Consider the following 19,306-nt stretch of genomic DNA (forward strand, 5'->3'; position numbering starts at 1 on the left):
CCGAAGGTAAAATCTTCTCCAGCTAAATGTTAATAAATTCTAATGATTAAAACGGATGCTTTGTAATTTATTCCCTTGAAGCGTATTTCATGGTAATATTTATTCCATCACGTTGGTATAAATGCTTACGCAAATTAATTATATCCCAGAAATGCGGTACATAACTCGACTGCCCACATAATGGACAGGCTCAGACGATACAATTAGCCTTTGCCCGTTTCTCGTTCGTAGTCAACTAATATAATTTACACAAATTAGATTGACCTCGTAACGAGAAGCAGCACGAGACTGTTTATATTGTCAATGTTTGCCTAACACTTTAAATGAAGCATGTGTGCAATAATTATGTCAATGAATTTGACAATAATCGTAACGATTGAAAAAGAAAGTAGCGGGCTTTGTGTAGGCAATACCTTAACCATTTTAGTGCAAGGTTGAAGTAATTTAAAAATCATTCGTAACACATACTTATCAATATTTTTAAGAGTCGATGGCTGTTATTGATTTACTAAAATGATAGTGTTCAAAATTTGGAAAATTTAGAAAAAAAAATTATTATCCGAATAAATGGTATATGATAGATGAGTATGGAAAGAGAAAACATGTTGCGTCGAACCCAGGTGAGTGGGGAAAGGTAGGAGAATGATGATACAATGATGGTAATGAAACCGTCAGACTTTATGCGTAATTGTTGGTGTTGAGGGATAGTGTGTAGATTGTGAAGTGTGAAATAGCCATTATATAATAAAAACAAATAAAATTTCAACCTGATGCATGGAATGGGTGATTTCATTTTTGTTTATGACGTCTATGAGCTTGAGGAACTAGTTAATGCGTGGTAACGCATTGGTTGTAACGTGTTCAATAAAACCGTAAAAGGAGGATATAAAGTTTGTTACGATGCATCTATAATTTATAATTGAAGGTCGAATTTTCAGTCAGAAATTTTATCTTTCATCGTAATCATTAAAGCGACTTTATTTATTTATTTGTTTATTACACTTCATGTAAAATTTACATTGGCGGACTTTTTTTATTACCATTATTTTATGAATAATTTTATATTTCGAATAGCTTACTGTCGTAGTCACGGATGACATGTTGTTAAGTATTCTTCGAGATTTGAATATAGTGAGTGCTACCTACAGTCTATTTTTCTATATATTTTTTCAGACTTTCGCATTTCATTTCACACAGAACGAACGGAAATAATATAAAGACAATTAAAAAAAAGCGAGATTATATCGTAAAAGTAGTTTTCATTATGGCCACGACTCGCGAAACCCAAAGAAAATATTTCATTATAATATTATTACCCCAATAAGGGCAAAGGGTGCCTAGAGAAGTAAATTTATTCGCAATTCGTTTTTCTCGTACAGAGGAATTCAAATCTGTTTTCACAAAGTACATTGATCTCAAATAGCAATCGTCAATTGCTAACATTATAAATGCTAAGACCGAAATTGCTGCCTCAGCGTCCTGGGTGTGTTAGACGGAGCTATGACGAATGATCCTCTTGTCGCTCATTGGCTGTGGCTAATGAGGTGTGATGTTTTACGTAAATGAATAATAAGAAGTAGTAATGACCTTTACAACTAAGAATTAAGTGCTATTTGAAAACTGAACAGAAGCCTCGGTGTTTCTCACGTTCGTGTGTACGTAGTGCGAAGTATTTTAAGCGCGTTTTAGAGCCAAGCATTTGTTTTTATCGGCTTAAAAGGGGCTCACTATGTGTGATTTACATTCATCGTCTGGTTGTATCTAATGGTAAGTGATCTTAACTAGTTTAATACGAACTATGAAATCCATTTCCGGTGTATTATTTTAAAATATAATATTTGAGATTAGGGATTCGGGTGCACTTATACTTACTATTACGTATGTGTATGTTTGCAAGAAAATACCAGCTTTAGGCCGTTGATTAATCGTTGATAATAATAAATCAGAACGGCGGTTGAAAGGTAATTGCATGGAGCAGAGATGCGAATGTTGCGATGGATGTGTGGAGTAACGAGAATAGATAGAATACGAAATGAATATGTTAGAGGAAGTCTGAAAGTGGCACCTGTGACAGAGAAGTAGGGAGGTGCGCGTTTGGGATGGTATGGGCATGTGATGAGGCGAAATGAAAATGAGGTTGGCAAGAGAGTGTTAACTATGCACGTGGAAGGTTATAGAGGAAGAGGTAGACCTAAGAAAAAATGGATTGCGTGAAAGACGATGTGTGTTAGAGGGCAGTGAACGAAGAAATGGTATATGATAGAGGAGTATGGAAGGAGAAAACATGTTGCGTCGACCCCAGTTAACAGGGAGCAGGGCTGGAGAATAATGAATGGTTAATCACAATCACTATCTTCCTATAGAAATAAATATGTAGTCTCTCGGTGTAGTACATCATCACCTTGAGAACATGACGTCACGGTTGCCGCTTAGGGATGGAGACTTCATTTATTGATATCGATAAATTGACGGAGTGACGAAAAATTTGTGAAGTATATGGTGCCTCATAAATTAAAGTGGTGTTTTTCTGCGTAGCTGAAATAGTTCCTTAGGCTACCGGCGAAGAGGCTGGAAAAAAAATGCCATTCCAAATACGTTCCCCGAGACGCGCGTCGAAAATGCACCGATGCACTTGGGCACGCAGTCTATACAAGGCTTCAAAAATATACACATCGATATTAATAATTTACCATGTCGTAGGATTAACCTTTAGGGTCAATGTCCAAAGTAAAAATAATAATAATAATAGTACATGTTTGACTTCCATATCAATAGTCACTAGATAAACCAAGCGAGACAACCCAGACGAATATTATAAGGGTTTTATTCTTGCCTTTTTTGGCTACAGAATCTCAAAAAAGAAACTAAAGGGCTTTGCAAAAACCATTGAATAATTTAAACCAGGAAACAAGTTCACATACATTAGAAGCGAACGTGGCTCAACTCTTGAGTTCAAAACTGTGTAATTTAGTTTCACGTAGGGATCACCGAGTTCGGTAATGAACTGAGTGAATTGTATCTATTTACTTTGACCAGGAAAATTCAATCAGCTTGTTTGCTTAATCCGTTTGGTTCGCTACAGGCTCGTACACGGAAATTTGTATTATAATACACATAGTATCTACATATATAGTGTGCTATCGTATCCGATATTTTGTCTTCAAAAGCAATAGCTTCGATTTCCCTTCGAGCTAACATTTAAGTTTGTGACAAAAGGAAGATCTTCCATCGAGCGGTGAAATTTCTTAGTAGACCGACGGTCCGAATGACATTGTTCGGAATTTGGATATAAATATGCAAATTTATCTTGAAAATGTAATAAGCGCAATTCTGGCATCTCTCAAATATCTTATGTTCCATAATAGCTGACTACACTAAAATCAGATACGTATCGGAAATGTTTTCTTCTAATGTACTTAAACAATAATAATAAGGAAACAAAATAAAAACACATTGATTCAGTAAATGCTATTTAAGGGCTATAACATGGTCATATTATGAAAATGATGTAAAATATATTCAATGAATGCTACATAAAGTACTGGTTTATGTAGTTGCGGGAACGCAAAAACAGTATCCAAGACGCGATGCAGGCAAGTTAGAATGAAATAAAAAATAACGGTCAGTGGAAACATTATTCATTACTCTAAACGAGCAGTCGGGCTCATGTAGCATCTGGGTTTTGATGGTTAATACCGCCACCAACAGAGAGACATGAGCTCAAAGTCTGAAGACCGGCCTATCCTTCAAACTGGAAAACATGACCATTTTGCAGCAATATTTGGCAGAATGTAGGTACCTACATAAGTGAAATACATTAGTGAAAAGCTTTACGTCTAAGACTGATGTCTTTTTCGTCAACATTTAAAATATAATTTTTTATACCAGAGTGAGGGTTTTTTTAAACATACACAGTGGAATTATGATTACATTACATTAAAATAAATATGAAGACATAAGCCACTATCTTCTCATAAGTAGGTAATCGCATCCTGATGCATTATGAGCGAATGCGACTTCACCAACTGTATTATTGGAGTCCCTTAGACTGTGCTTTTTAGTGCAATTTTATCTATTTTCATGCGTAAATAATTTTTTTTCAGTCAGTCTTACAGGTATTGATTTGTTCTATTATATAAATCCGCCCTACAACATGTAGACTAACTCGATAGCGCATCATTTAGCGCTAATGAGTGCTGGGCCCAGCTTTCCAAACTTTCGTATCACGAACATGTGTGTAAGTCTATTTCTACGTAAAGTTCTATATTGATTTCTGATTTTCCACGGAATCGGGAATCCTACTTCGGGGTCAGATGACCGACCATTAATAATTTATTTAACTTCTAAAAAAATGTAGGTGAATATGATAGTAAACGCAATACGCGATATTTTTTTAAGTTTAATCATAAAACGAACCGAATGGTCCCATTAGTTTTCAAAACTGAAATTCATATAGTTTATGAATGCTTTATTTTTCTCATTCATTGCGCGAGCTCATATGTTCGTATCTCCATAAATAATTCACGACAACATGCACAGACACGGAATAAATGCTGAACAAAGTGTACACTTTTTTTGTGCAACGTGACGATTTACCGGGCCCATTTTCGCTTTTCCACTGAATAAAAACGCGATACTCACCCGTTTTGATAATCCAATTTTAATAATTAAACGTGTAGTATGTTTCCAATGCGTATTTAATAAAAACATGTGAAATTGTTTTTTCCATTTCACAAAGAATATTCGGTTCCCCGATTACTGATAAGAACCTTTCAATGGGGGGCAAAGGACGTTTGCTATTTATCCGTGGTAGCGATAAATACTCTCCAGTTACATTCCCTTCTTAAATTATTCCTATAGTCCTCTTAATAGATTCATAGCTTAACTGGTAGTACCACTATCCTTCTTGATTAAATCGCCATACATTCGTTCAGTCCATTTTGAAGGATAGGAAGGCCATACTGTAATGTTGTTACTACTGAGATTTCAGTCTTATGAGTTGAGGGCATTCAGTTTGTGAGCCAAACTACTAGATGTAAGGTGGCCTGGCCCTTCAACCCATCAGATGTAAAAGACCTGGTTCTGCTACTTCTCAGTCATCCGTCGTAGTAGAACGTCGTCGGCTGTAAATGTGACACGTACAGCTCACACTATAATAAGACATCGTCTTATTTTCTTACCTAGACTAATGGCTTGGTTAGCTGTCGATGTCCTTTGAATAGGGCCATTAAGAAATCGAATTTGCATGTTTAGAATGAAGCTTCATGTGTCCATTACAAAATAATCGTTTCCTAATTAATCCAGTTTGTTGACCGCTTTCAAATGTAGTGAAAATTCGTACTCGTCCAATGTTGTAAAGTAAATTTCATTTATTTGTACGCAATTTATTTCATAATTCAATACAAATACCGAATCAATATCGAAATATTCGCAAATAACGTTAATATGATGATTGCCTTGCAAACAGAACTAGTAAATTATTCTTGTTTTTCATTTGGCAATGTCACATTGCGGTTTATTCGTGCGTTCAATTTGAGTAAAATATTTTTTTTTCCACAATGCCAATATTGCAGACTAAATGTTAACTTGTCCAAGCTATTTTAATGGCTTTGGATTGGTAATGAAAAAATGTACGAAGATATTTGCGGTTACACTTATTCACTTAAACCTTTTAGTTGACGGATTCTTTCCACGAAATTATAATTTTTCCAGCTTTTGCCCGCGACTTCGTCCGCGTGGAATAATTCACAAATAATGCTTTATTTTAGAACAAATTTGGTTAGCATAAAAAACGTTATAGTGAGCCAACCTTAACATATAGACATATGTTGTCGCGGACTTTTTTTTAGAACTTTTAAAGGGGAACTCTGGGAAATTTGGGAGAATTCTGTCATAAATTATTTTAGCGAAACCTTAACCGTTTCTGCAGCGCACGCAGCACGTTCAAACAAACAATCTCTTCAGCTTTATAATATTAGTATAGATTTCGTGTTGAGTCTTCACTGAGCGAAAGTTCTTTAAAAAATAACGATATATGTATATATTTTAATTTCAAACTCACAATTATGAACAAAATTCCTAAACCGCTAATCAACCAACATAGTTTTGGAATCCTTAATTAGCTTTCCCCCATTATTACTAAGTTTTCTTAGTTTGTGTAGACCTTAGAAGCCTCATCTCGCATCTAGCGCGGTAGAACATCTGTTTGAATTCAAAACGTTGGCGGGATTTACTTTAGTAACTAAAGCTTCAATATTACTAAGAGAGTAAATGAGACTAGTTACTTACTAAGAATGTCTAAATCTAGATGGCTTCATAGACAATTCGAATAGAATATATTCATGAAATGTGTTCTTATTTGTTGTTTGTTTATTCGAATAAGCTTTTACTATATGATTTTAATTAAAATGAATATTTCTTTTGTTTCAAATCACGAGCTACGAATAATGTTATCTGAATGAGAGCGGCAATGTCAATGATTAATGTTGTGAATGCCAAATGTTGTTTATTTCTGAATAAAAATTGTTACTGGTAGAGTTATTGACATTCACTGATTTAGCAGTTCTGTGATCTAGTTCTTTTGTGTGATATTGTTATCTACATACATAACATACACCTTTTTTATTGCTTAGATGGCTGGACGAGCTCACAGCCCACCTGGTGTTAAGTGGTTACTGAAGCCCATAGACATCTACAACGTAAATGCGCCACCCACCTTGAGATATAAGTTCTAAGGTCTCAAGAATAGTTACAACGGCTACCCCACCCTTCAGTACGAAACGCATTACTGCTTCACGGCAGAAATAGGCAGGGCGGTGGTACCTACCCGTGCGGTAAGAGGTCCTACCACCAGTAATTACGCAAATTATAATTTTGCGGATTTGATTTTTACTACAAGATATTATTCCTTCACCGCGGAAGTCAATCGTGAACATCTCTTAAGTACGTATTTCATTAGAAAAATTGGTACCCGCCTGCGGGTACGTATTTCATTAGAAAAATTGGTACCCGCCTGCGGGATTCGAACACCGTTGCATCGCTCGATACGAATGCACCGGACGTCTTATCCTTTGGGCCACGACGACTTCACGAGGTACCACTGATGCCCCTGTTTTGGTCGTGAAGCAGTCCCACATTCCTGCTTTAAGGACGGGGTCGCGGGGTGAACGGCATTTAAGTCAACTAGATGGATAGGGGGCTAGTTCGCCTAACTACAACCAAAAAAACGTTGAATAGTTTGTCACAAATAATGCTATTGCTGACAAACAATTCAATTATACGCGCTACATCCAACGTTTGCGAGTCAATTTACTCAGTTTTTTGACAAATTACATTAAAATCAACGCTGTCGCTTTTCCCGCTACATTTTTAGCATTTTGACATCATTTTTACGTGGAATTCCTGCGAAAAAAACTCGAGGATCTAATTGGACACGTGTCAGGTGTGGCTCTGGCAGGTCTCGTACCGAAACGAATAAGTACCTACTGTATTTTGACGAGATCTTTTTTCTAATAAATATTATCACGTCATTATTTTTGACTGTGGTTCTAGAAATGTTATTTAGGGTTACGGTTCCAAATTTTAAATGAACAAAAATAATAAAAGTTAACCACAATAACCGAAAAATGGTTACAGGACCAAATTTCTAGGTTTTTCTTAAATGCCCATAATTTTCAAACTGCATGGGATAGATTTTTTTTCTAATTTTTCTCATGATTGTTACAATCTATCCTGTCACCCCGTTCCGGCTTGACGTTGAGTTCCGGGACACCCTGTATAGATACTAAACATTCGAAAAGCAATCAAGGGCAGTAACTAGTGCTCCACCGAGTCAGTCTATAGTCTATAAGAATTGTAAATTGTATTAGCGAGGTGAACATAAACTTACTTTTTAACAAAACTAGTCAAGCGTTAATCAAACGTCTCATAATATTATTAATTTGATGACAGGTGTACTACTATATAGTGGACTCACCTCGTAATGAAGGGAAAGACTTCTTCGAGATCAGCATGCAGACCGGCGAGATCTTCACTAAGGTGGTGTTCGACAGGGAGAAGCAGGGCGCCTACGCTTTAGAAGTGGAGGCGAGGGATGGCGCACCATCGGCGCGGCCTAACTCGGACAACCAGCCCAACTCAGGTAGGTGGAAACTAACTTAAGCATTTCGTGCTAAAAACATGCATTTTGAGTTGTATATTTGACTGTATTAAACACGCGGCTCCGAAGTTATACCGATGCATTATTATTTCAGTTAATAAATTTTCAATAAATAATAATTTAAGTCCAAAACGTTTCTCATGGCGATATATTTTAATTTTAAACTAAAAGAGAAACGTTGCATAGTATGGAACTGAATTTAATTTATCTAATTAAATTTATAAAATAATATATTTAAATGTAAAAGTGTACTTTCATCACGATTTCCTCTGATCAGAGGCTGCACAATACGTTGTGAATGTGAGCACTCACCTTGAGATATGTATAAGATCGGAATCACAGCTTCATAAACGTTAACCTACTGCTAAAACGCACGGAAGTAGGCAGATCCCGGAGGTTGATCAGCCTGCGTTGTCCACGCCTTGTCTCTAGTAAAAGTTTTTTACCCATTGTCTTACTGTAATCTGAGGAATCCTAAAATAAACTGGTTCAGCCACTGTCTACATTCAACTCGATACCGCCTAAATTAAAAAGTATATTCTGGCTCAAATGCGTTATTCTTAAATTGTCGAGGCGTAAATTTTCTAAATTACACTCGAAATATTATTATTAACTTTAAGTTTTTTTATTGTATTAACATGGCTTCAACGTAAAGTCCATTCAATATTATGTCTGATTCTTTTGTAAGAACATTCCTGTAAGCCCCTTGAAGGTTCCTTTATGTATTTAAACGGCTTAGGGGAAAGGTATTATAAGGAAATGTCTTTTGCTAAAAGAATCGTTCAATTCACGTGCGCGCAGCTTTGGGTCGAAATGCGCACCGGTCCTCGGTCTAATCACGGCCACGACCCGCATTTAAATGTCTTTTTTCTCCCTTGTAAATATACGTTACGTCAAAACTTTCCTTGTTGACCTCCATTAGATGTAGGTGCCATTATAGTGACCGAAAGTACCGAGCGGCGACCCTCCGGGTATGTGTCGACACGGCCTCTCATATTTCACCCGTTTCCCTCAGTGGCTGAGAATTGATTGTATCGGCACGTGTGACACTATAAATTGTACGTTGCTATGTAGTTCTCTATTAGGCAAGGAGGCTTGCGTTTCTCGGCCGTATCGCGTCATCGTAAATCAAGCAGTGGAATAATCAGAAGCCGCCCGGGGCTTAATCCTGTTAAGCTACTCATCCCTATATCTGTCTCACGTGCACAATAGCCAGCTTCGGGCTTAGGCGCTTAACTCCAAAGAGAATTTCCTGATTGTAGGTACTTATTGATGCATATATTAAACTCGATACTTGTTACTGATTGGTATTTAACTGTATAATATATATATTAGGTTAATGTATATTTCTTGATTTATATCTCCGTTTAGATATGAGGAATTCTGTAGATTATTGTGTCCTCGGGCCACGTACCAATTTCAGCATATTGCAGCTGGTGGTGTGGATACGTGGCGTGGCATGTGCGCACGGGTTTCGCATACTGATCAGTTGAAGACCACGCGAGCATGTGGTGAGGCGAACCGAAACCGCGTTCTAGCAATGTTAGCACTAATTAAAAAATATTATTGTACATCGTAATGTAAGGTTTTAATATTATCATTTTTGTTATTAAGTTCTTGTTCTGTTTCGAATATCTCTTCTTTTAACCGATCGGAGCACATTCATAATTGTCAGTTCATTCTGTTTGAACAATATAAGCTTCCGTATTATCGTAACAATTAAATCTCGTAATAAATTTGTGTCGAATGTTGAAATACTTACATTTACGTTACTCACAAAACAATTTTCAGTACGCGACATTGAAAAAGTACCGCGAAGGTATTGACTTTAACTGGGAATCAAACCGCGCACATAATACAGTTGGTAATCAGGTTCACTAGCCACCAAGCCAACGACATGAAAGCATTAACGTCCATAGTTACAGCGATTAATTAATCAAGTTATCCTCAGACCTCGTTTATATGCGCATATCAATATAACACATTATAGACTGTCATGTCCAGTCGAATCGATCAACAGCAGTCACTCGATCACATTGACACGCCACCTGAGATAATCTCCAGTTAAACTGGATTGATTTCACTTGAACCGTTTTGTTGTCGTAACGAAGTTATTGATTGATTAAGTGAGGCCTATAAAATCAAAGAGAGCTAAACGCCATAATGTCGTAAAATGGATGAACAATGGCGCTATCTTGTTTAGTTAGTTGGACACGCTTTAGTGTTTTCATGTTATAACAAATGCAGCTAAATCTCTAACAAATTCAGTTCAAAATTTTATTTTTACTCAGTATTAAGTACTAATAAACGAAGTTTTATCATTTAAAATTCAGATTATTAGTAATATTCTCATTCTTTATAAATCTGCTTTAAAATAAAGAATATCGTAGCTATCCGAACAGTTATTTCAGCTTCTCAAAGCGGGAGTGTTGCTAACACTGGCCCTAGCAAGAGCAGTACTTCGATGGATCGGGAGGATCCGTAATGACGTGTTTAAGGCCGATTTTTGTAGTTTACCTGAATATTTGCAGACTTGGATTTAGCTGCCTTTGATTTTATAGGCCTCAAGTGTCGTTTAACTTCGTTGAGTGACAAGATCGTTCTATTAGTAGTTTTTTATGTCCTAACACGAATAACATGCCTTTAATAAAGGCTTAATGAAAATTCATAATCAAAATTCTCAATCTAAATTTATTGAGCCTTCGTCTATATTAATAACATTTCTAAATATTTCCAGTTGGACAGTTGATTGGTTCTGAGCACTTAATAACGAAGCAATATTTTGAACATCTTCCATAAATATAGCTGGTTTATATTGTGGTCAAACCACAGATTTTTTACTGCCGATATCAAAAAATTCTATTACAGGGTTAGTGACAACTTGAATAAATAAAAATTGACTCTTAAATTATTAACACCTTACTTTTTGCGAAAGAAATGGCATTAACATTTCAAATCAACTTAAAAATAATTTTTAAAAATATTAATTGTTGTTTACTACTAAAAGTTTAGTGTGCTTAGGGCTCTATAACAAAAATGAAAAGAGATACAAACAAAATATTTACAAATTATGTGATAAATGAAGTGTTCAACCTTTACCACACCTCGCCTCACCATACACGAGACTAAAATAGAAATGGAATTTTAAAACCTATTCATTAAACAATGCAACACAGTTAAACAAAGATGTATTTATTTGCTTTTAACGGGAACTAATAAATTGGTGGAGGCGCGCCGTAGTTAGGTGCTACGTTCTACGAGTCTACGATGTGCCGTGTTGTGCGTTAACTTGTCTGAATTTAAACTTGAACTGTAAAGTTTGTGTGGTAAACTAATTTGTTTTTATTTTTTGGAACGAAGTTCCTTATGGGACGATGCGGAGGGGTACCCTAACCGGGAAAAAACGTCCGTAACATAAGATTTTTATTAGTAATGCACACAGTGTACGACTTGATTTTGTAATAATGTACAAAAAATAACATATTTTTATCATTCATTGACCACGAGCTCAGAGCGTTCATTTGCGCAATACACTAACTCTTATGCAAATAACCGTGAATGAAGTGTACCACAATAAGTTCACACGTTACCGAATGACCGCGGGTTGTTGCGAAACCTCCAGTTTTATTTTCTTTATACCTCGAATAGAACTTAAAATAAATATTTTTATAATAAGGAACTTCGTTCCTATCCGGTGTCCCACCACACCACATAGTGGTTATCGGAGCCCATAGACATCTACAACGTAAATTTATGGTCATATGAGGCAAGAAAAAGGGCACCCGTTGTAAAGTAGTGGCAACAGTCGTAGATATCAAAACGGGAAAGCTGCCATATATCTCGAGCTGGAAGTAGTAATTGCATTGACACAACATCGGCTATATTATCCTCAAAACCCTCAAAACTCTAAAGGTGGTAATAGCGGCAGATAAAGCATATTGAACTGTCCTGCTATACTGATGTAAAAGTCCGCATGTACCGTTAAATTTTTCTAAGCGAACACGGGTTCGGTACGGACTTTTTGTCCTTGACCTTTTTTTTTTCTTATTCAATGTAATAAATATCAGAGACCTTAATTATTATAATCGTTTAAAATATTACTATACGTCTGTAACTCTATTATAGTATTTTGTCGCTGAAGCGTCGACTTTGTTATAACTGTACAAACTTTAGCAAATGCACGCTACATATTTCATTTTCATGCAACAACTAAGTTCGTTGGATTCGGAGTGAAATTTAGCTTATCGTGATTCGAGTTCCTAAAGCTGTGCAAAATATGACTACATTAATCCTTTGCAGCTGAATTAATATGTTTTATGAACGTTAACGTCACTGAACGCTTTTTTTGAAATTATCTTCCACACAGAAACAGCAGTGTACTTATCTCTGGTCGATCAGAGCTCCACTTCCCATTACGGATTTTTTAACTAACCATATAAAATAACTTTGTATCAAAATTATTCACATCGAGAATTATTGTAACAGAAACATATTTTCTTTCATAGTTTTTTATCCATCTATAGATTTGTTGTATATGTAATGTAATGTGTCTCTTTTGGTCTACACTTAAACATTATATCGAACGAAGCACGGTTCCTTACGAAATCCATCACCAGCAATGTAAAAACGGCAAAACAAAAGCTGTTGTTCCGAAGTTATAGATGCGAGTCATCCATCGGAGAGTCGACGTCTCGTTGGGCCGAAACGATGTTGCTTTAAGTCGTCTATTTCAACTATTTCCAATTACTTGGGCGTAGAGAAGCTGTGCGATGTCGCCAAGTGACAAAGCAATATTCCGGTTGGCGGGCGGCGGATACTTGGTGGCCTACATTTAACGTAGCGCCCCAGGGAATTCATGATGAGGATCCGACTACTGCACGACTGCCGAGGATTACTGCCCCCACTTCGCTATTATACTGCCATTTGTTTCATAAACTAAATGACGAATTTGTGCAAAAAGTTACGAACCTCTTTTGTTCGGCTTACGCTGTAATTACGCGAATCAGTTCAAAAGCAACCCTTGCGTGTTTTTATATTTTTATTATGTACGTTGTTTCTAATTATGGGCGATTTTGTACGCAATCACGACAAAAGACTTCTAGAATTACTAAAAAAAATGCTCTCAGCCCGCCGCTTATTATGAGCAATTTATATTGAGATTAATTTAAAACCAGCGTGGTCCAAACTGGATTTATGTCGCTAGAGACAAAACAAAATGGAAAGCTTTGGAGGAGGCCTTTACCTGAGAGGGGTCCATGCATATAATATAGATACTAAATACACAAAAAAAAAATTAATTGCATGGAATAAAGGGCTTTTTTTTAATAATTTAAACCCATTCATTCGTAATTAAGAATCTTTCTATTTTAAAATCTCTACACAGTCGCAAGTAAATCAAATTTTAAAAGGCAAACTCTTTTTCTAACGAGGTACAGTTTCCCTTATCATTAGAAGTGCTATTCAGGGAGGGTAAGTCGGCAATTTAAAAGATTTCTAGAGACGTGGCGTCATGGCACGGCGAGCTAGATGAAAAGCGAAATTTTGCTAAATCGTCAACTCGAAACGAGTGGGTTTATAGGCGCCATAAGTTTCAGGAATCACTCGCTTCGGCCCTCATAAAAATCACTTACCCTATTCCATGTGACTTCATTGGCTCGTTTCTATTTAAATATTTATAGGTTTTACGTGATTTGAGGTGCTGAATATTTAGAGAGAATATGGTTAAACCGATACTAAACAAAATTGTATATTTTGTTGTTTATGTTGTTGGTAATATAATTTTTAATTTATTTTTAAAACGTAATTATTTACGTATTAACTAAGTACTCGAAATTCTTTTTGGAGGCAAAAAATAATTAATAAAATTTATATAGTTACAATGCAATACAGTACGTCAACTACTTTTCAGTACTAAAATATCGGAATTGACCTTAAGATAACTTGAGAAAATCATATCTATCGAAACACGGAAAAAATAAATTTGGATACGTCGTATGTCAAACCCGAGTCTGTCTAAGGTATTGTAAGTTGAAAGACAAGGAAGGGTGAGCTATCTTTGAGCGTGTATTAGACAAGTTTAATTAAACCTGAGTACCGTTCAAGGAAACGAGTTGGATCCCCTCGTTTATATTCTGTAAACAGGAATGATAAATAAAACTAATGAATTTTAAACTGGCTTCCTTTTAAAGTTCTATAAACGATATTTCTGCTCGGGTAAATAACATCAGACTAAACTACAACATTTTAAGGAACGTTTGAAACTTAAGGAAGGTTTGCCTTTCAACAGTTATCAGATTTGCGGGAACTTGTTACTGCAAAGTTGCGGGTCGAGTCTTTCTCTAGATAAGTAAGTTGCAAAAACTAAAACGTTTTACGAGCGAATCGAAAACTACGAGTTAGTATTGTGCAGATTAAACTTTTGCTCGGCTGTACATTATGAGTTAAGTCGACTCGAAATACAAGGTATGATTTAAAATACGTTTATATTCACGCAAAATGTTTAGAATAACTTCCAATTTTAAAAGTAAAACTTCTAACAAGTCCAGTGATTTCGTATGTTTATTTCCTATTTCAAGAAGACGTTATTTTTTACTGATTATTGTTAGAATTTGGCAGCAAGAAACTTACACGGTTAGGTTATTGTGAGTGTCGTAGTTTCTGGCTTGGATCGTATCTGTAACGGGCGTGGCTACTTGACTAATGGTACTTGGAGTCCGCACGAGGGTCCGTCCACTTGTGTCACTCTAAATAGTATGATTGATAATGTTACCTCGGGTAAAAACACTTCTATCTAACCTCGGTTACAGTTTATAGAAAGGCTTTGTTTATTATTCAACGAGTATATTATTCATTTTAGGTATTGTATGTTTTTCTGAAATATATCACTATATTAATGTACGTTAGGTAATTCTCGTTTACAAATTAAAGTACAAATTATAATAATTGCTAAAGCCACATGTATCGAAATTCGATTTAACCGCAAATTCCATGTTCGAAGTACTATGACGGCGGCTCTGTCAAGTATATTAGCTAATGTTTAAAGTTTTCAGGGTTTGCTTAATTATAAAAACTTACGTGCGAAGGTCTACGAGAGTTCGATTCCACAAACGTGGAGGTAATGGTTCGTGAAGAAGTCACAGTACGGGTCGCCCGCAACAAATATGAGTTTCGAACTAAGGCAGTGCCCCGACAAGTCGAAAGGCGAAACGCGAGTTATCATTGCGCCGTTTGAGTTGTAGGAAAACTTATTCGCGCTATGTCCGCCGGCCAAATAAACTTGGACGAGCCACATTATTGTTTGCAAATTGAATTTACCAAATGACCGTCCCTAAAGACTGGACGAGGCATTGTACTTACATCAAATATAATGTTCGAAGTATAACCTTCGTAGTAACAAATACACAGCACATTGCTTAGTGCGTAGTTTAAAGATCAAGTAAAATATGTATTTACGACAATTCATAGACTGTTTTTCTAAATATACACACGTGCCTATGTTAAATGATGATGGTATCCAGGCGGAGCTGAATCGCCTTGCCTTAGTAAACGGGAGAAATTAGAGAAGCTGTCGAAAATTTCGGAAGAAGGTAACTAACTAAGGGAAGCCTACTGCTACTGCGGAATTAAGGAAACAGATTACCAAAGTTGCGTATCCCTTGGATATTCTCCTCTGACCTGAAAAGATATATTTAATTGTAGGTTTTGTATGTCTGCGCGAATCAGTATCACAATGCTGCTTTTCTGCCGTGAAGCAGCCATGCAGTCTAGTTTTAAGGACGGGGCGGAGACTATACATAAAATACAATTAAAACTTCAATTTCGTGTCTCAAGGAAGGAGGTGGCGTTTACGTTGTGACGTCTATTTTCTCCGGTAATCAATTCGCACCATATTCCTACTTACGCAATAAAAAAAAATATAGTGTATGTTTGAAAGAATTATATAGGTACAATGTACAATGGACCCGTTTAGAAATACTCCTCGTTACCTGTTGTCAATGACAGCTTTCGGGTTGATGCCTGTCATTCTCAGCGTAATAATTATGCCAAACAGTGCTCTAAACGAGACAGTTTCTACAACCCGAACAGGATTTTTTTTCTTCGTTCCTTTTATTGAAATATTTCACTAACTAAAGTCGTTTATTTTTCGATTTTTTTTTATGTGAATGTATCATTCGATCATTCAGTTCTGCATTAAAATTAAAGGTTTCTCTCAAGATAAAAATAAACAAATCGTTTAAATGTAAACGGAAAATGTCTCAAAATCTAGCACTGCTTTGCTGTATAGTTCGAAAGAACTCTTGACGAGAGCTAAGTCTGCCTGTACCGTTTTAAGTATGAATTTATTTAGCCGCTGGCTGGGATTTCATTGTTTTGTGTTTGTAATTAAAAATTGTAATGAAAAGGCAAAATGCTTTCTAGACTGCAGCTCACAAATGTTCCGTACCATTGTTACGAAGGTGTTTAAATGCCTCAATCCAGACGTAAAATGAAACTGGTTGGAATTCATTTAATTAATGAAATAGAACCGTACCGTCGCCCGCAGGAATACTAATTCTCTTTTTCTTTTTAAACTAAAATAACAAAATGCAGCGTGTTTTTTTAATTAATTTTGCGAGTATTGAATTAACATTTTTTTGTTTCGTCGAGCACTGATCCAGAAGGTTGGTTACGTTTGAATATTTTCAGATAAATATTTTTGTCCATAGGGTATGTAGTGGGCCTTTGCGGAAAAGTAACCTTATTCTGTGTATGTTATCACGAAGGAGTGGTGTACTTGTTTGATAGACAGGCCTACAAACCGTAACAAAAGAGCTTGTCCTCCGATCTTATCTGTGAAAAAAACATGGCATTTTAGATTCAATTCATTCGTCACCAGTATGTCTCATCTACCGTTGACAAAATTTTCTGTATTATTCTTTTGTGAATTGTGTTTCTCTGCGATTGTTACGTTAATAGAAAAGCAACCGTAAATTTACGAGGGGCCACGCTCGTCTATTGGACAAGTGCCGTTATTAATCCGAAGAACCTAATCTCAGAAAACATTCGTAGTTAAATTCTAAGTTAATGTTTGTTTTCGTGAAATTGTTCATTAACTTGTCCGGGACATAAAATTTTAACATTTCCCTCTCGAAGATTTCAGTTAATTCCGTTGAAATTCGTATTTCCATTGGCACCGCAGCAGGTGCTTAAATGTATATGGCGCAACTCGGCTGTCTTCAATTTAGCTACTTCCACGCTACCATTTTCAGCTCACGTGCAAATGTAATGTACGACGATACAACGTAAGTTGGTATGGTTTACCGCCTCTGTTCGTGTTTCACTATAACAATAATACAGGAGATGGCGTGACCTATTCTGTTACTTCCTACATTTTATATAAGCCTGGTATTAAGTGTTAACTGGAGTCCATAGACATCAAAATCCGAAGTTTCAATGGTGCTGTATGCAAACTGATTCCTTTGTCTTTTTGCTAGATTAGAGCGAATTGCCTTGTAAAGTTACCCAAAATAGTGCATAAAATAGCATAAAAGCAAAACATGCTCGTTATTTAAGGACAATTATTATTGAAAAAATAAATTAAAATCTGATATTTTATTAGGCTGTAAACGGCAATAAGAAATCACTCTGTACATATGTAGGTATATTTAGCTGGAACTGAAAAAGAGAAGGTAGGGTTGTTCCTCTTAAATGGAAACATACATATTTATTGTTATTACTGGTTCATATACCGATTTCTATTTACCTATATATCTAAGCGGAGCAATGAAGTTTTTAGAGTGTCGTTATAAAAACGTGTCACGCACGTATCACTGACTCGGCGTTTCTTTAAAACGCTTGCTAGATGTGTGGCGGGTGCGAACGCTGTCGCCTTTCATCTCACGTTCCGGCAAGTCGTAACAGCAAGGCTCATCGCTTATGTGAAATGCCGTCTTTATGGTTACTTATTGCCAAGAATACGATCGCCGTATGAAACGTTTATATGTATTTTTTTTCTTCTTGTTTTCGCACTGTCGAGTGGGGTTTTATCGCGTTGTAATATTAAATTTATAGATTGCCGGTAACGTGACGCTTGTTATGTAGCGCACTGTTTACGCACGCTTATAAATAAATATCAATATTACCTTGTTCTTTTCTAAATGAATTTTGCTTCGTTCGGATATCTGGGTTTAAAATAATGATAAAATCAGATGTGCTGCTCGTAGTTAAAACCAATGCAGAATGGATGCATGAGATATATCGTAAAGAGATGCAGCGTAGTATTAATTCCTTTTCGTTTTCTTGTGATATATGTATATAGTCGTTTTTGTTGGTCAGTGGTATACAGTCGACGTCGCCCAAAACAGTCAGGATCCTCCCAATCCACTAGCGGCGCTTTTAGGTACCTCAAGTACTGGTCATCGTTCTCATCGAACCCGTCGCTTGCGATGAAGGGCTCGGCGAGTAAATTAACCCACAGACACAGCCCACTGAGTTTCTCGCCGGATCTTCTCAGTGGGCCGCGTTTCTGACCCGGCGGTAGATTCTGCGAATCACCGCTCTTGCTAGGGTCAGTGTTAGCAGTTTTTCCAGGTTTGAGATTTGTGAGCTTACCTACTCGTTTGGTTACGCTGATATAGCCTCTCAAGGCTATTAGCTTAGGTAAAAAAAAAGGTGGTCAGTGGCACAGTGTAAAGCGTGTAAAGCACTCGGACACCTTTTCGGGCTTCGACCAATGGATCGATTTGCATTCACTTTACCCGTAACTATGAGTATCTACAGGAAGTAATCATTAGCAATGTAGTTTTAAAAAAAAACTGGAAGTTTTCCATAAAAACAAGCTGCCAAATTTATTTTATTTGCTTCGAAAAAAATTCAGGATAATTATTTTAAATTGTCAATTAAGCCGCACGAATGAGTATGCCACCTCGCTCTCTTCGACCTCTACTACTGTAGTAGTAGCATTATTTTGCCTTATTTGCCCTTGCGCCCCTCCTCTACCTTCTGTCATTCATGTTATGGTGCTTACATGGTGGGTCTGTTAACAATGGTTCGCCTTAAAAATCCTTCTTGGGCTGACAAACATGCGAGCGAATATGTTACACACTTGCTGTCGTGTCTGGCACCGGCCTTATTTTACAATCATTGTTCATAAAGTGGCAACATTTAGTT

The 19,306-nt window shown here is 36.5% G+C and overlaps 1 protein-coding gene across 9 annotated transcripts in view; it reads left to right on the top strand.

Moving 5' to 3' along the window:
* LOC114251597 (neural-cadherin) overlaps window positions 1-19,306 on the top strand; it is a 340,197-nt gene that overhangs the window by 64,834 nt on the left and 256,057 nt on the right. For all 9 annotated transcript variants that reach the window (XM_089727043.1, XM_089727041.1, XM_089727042.1 and 6 more), the window contains one exon: window positions 7,951-8,140. In XM_089727043.1, the coding sequence (XP_089583169.1) occupies window positions 7,951-8,140 (190 nt within the window). The remainder of the gene's footprint in view (window positions 1-7,950; window positions 8,141-19,306) is intronic.

This window comes from Bombyx mandarina, chromosome 04 (assembly GCF_030267445.1).
Source record: "Bombyx mandarina strain Sakado chromosome 04, ASM3026744v2".
NCBI classification, from domain to species: domain Eukaryota; kingdom Metazoa; phylum Arthropoda; class Insecta; order Lepidoptera; family Bombycidae; genus Bombyx; species Bombyx mandarina.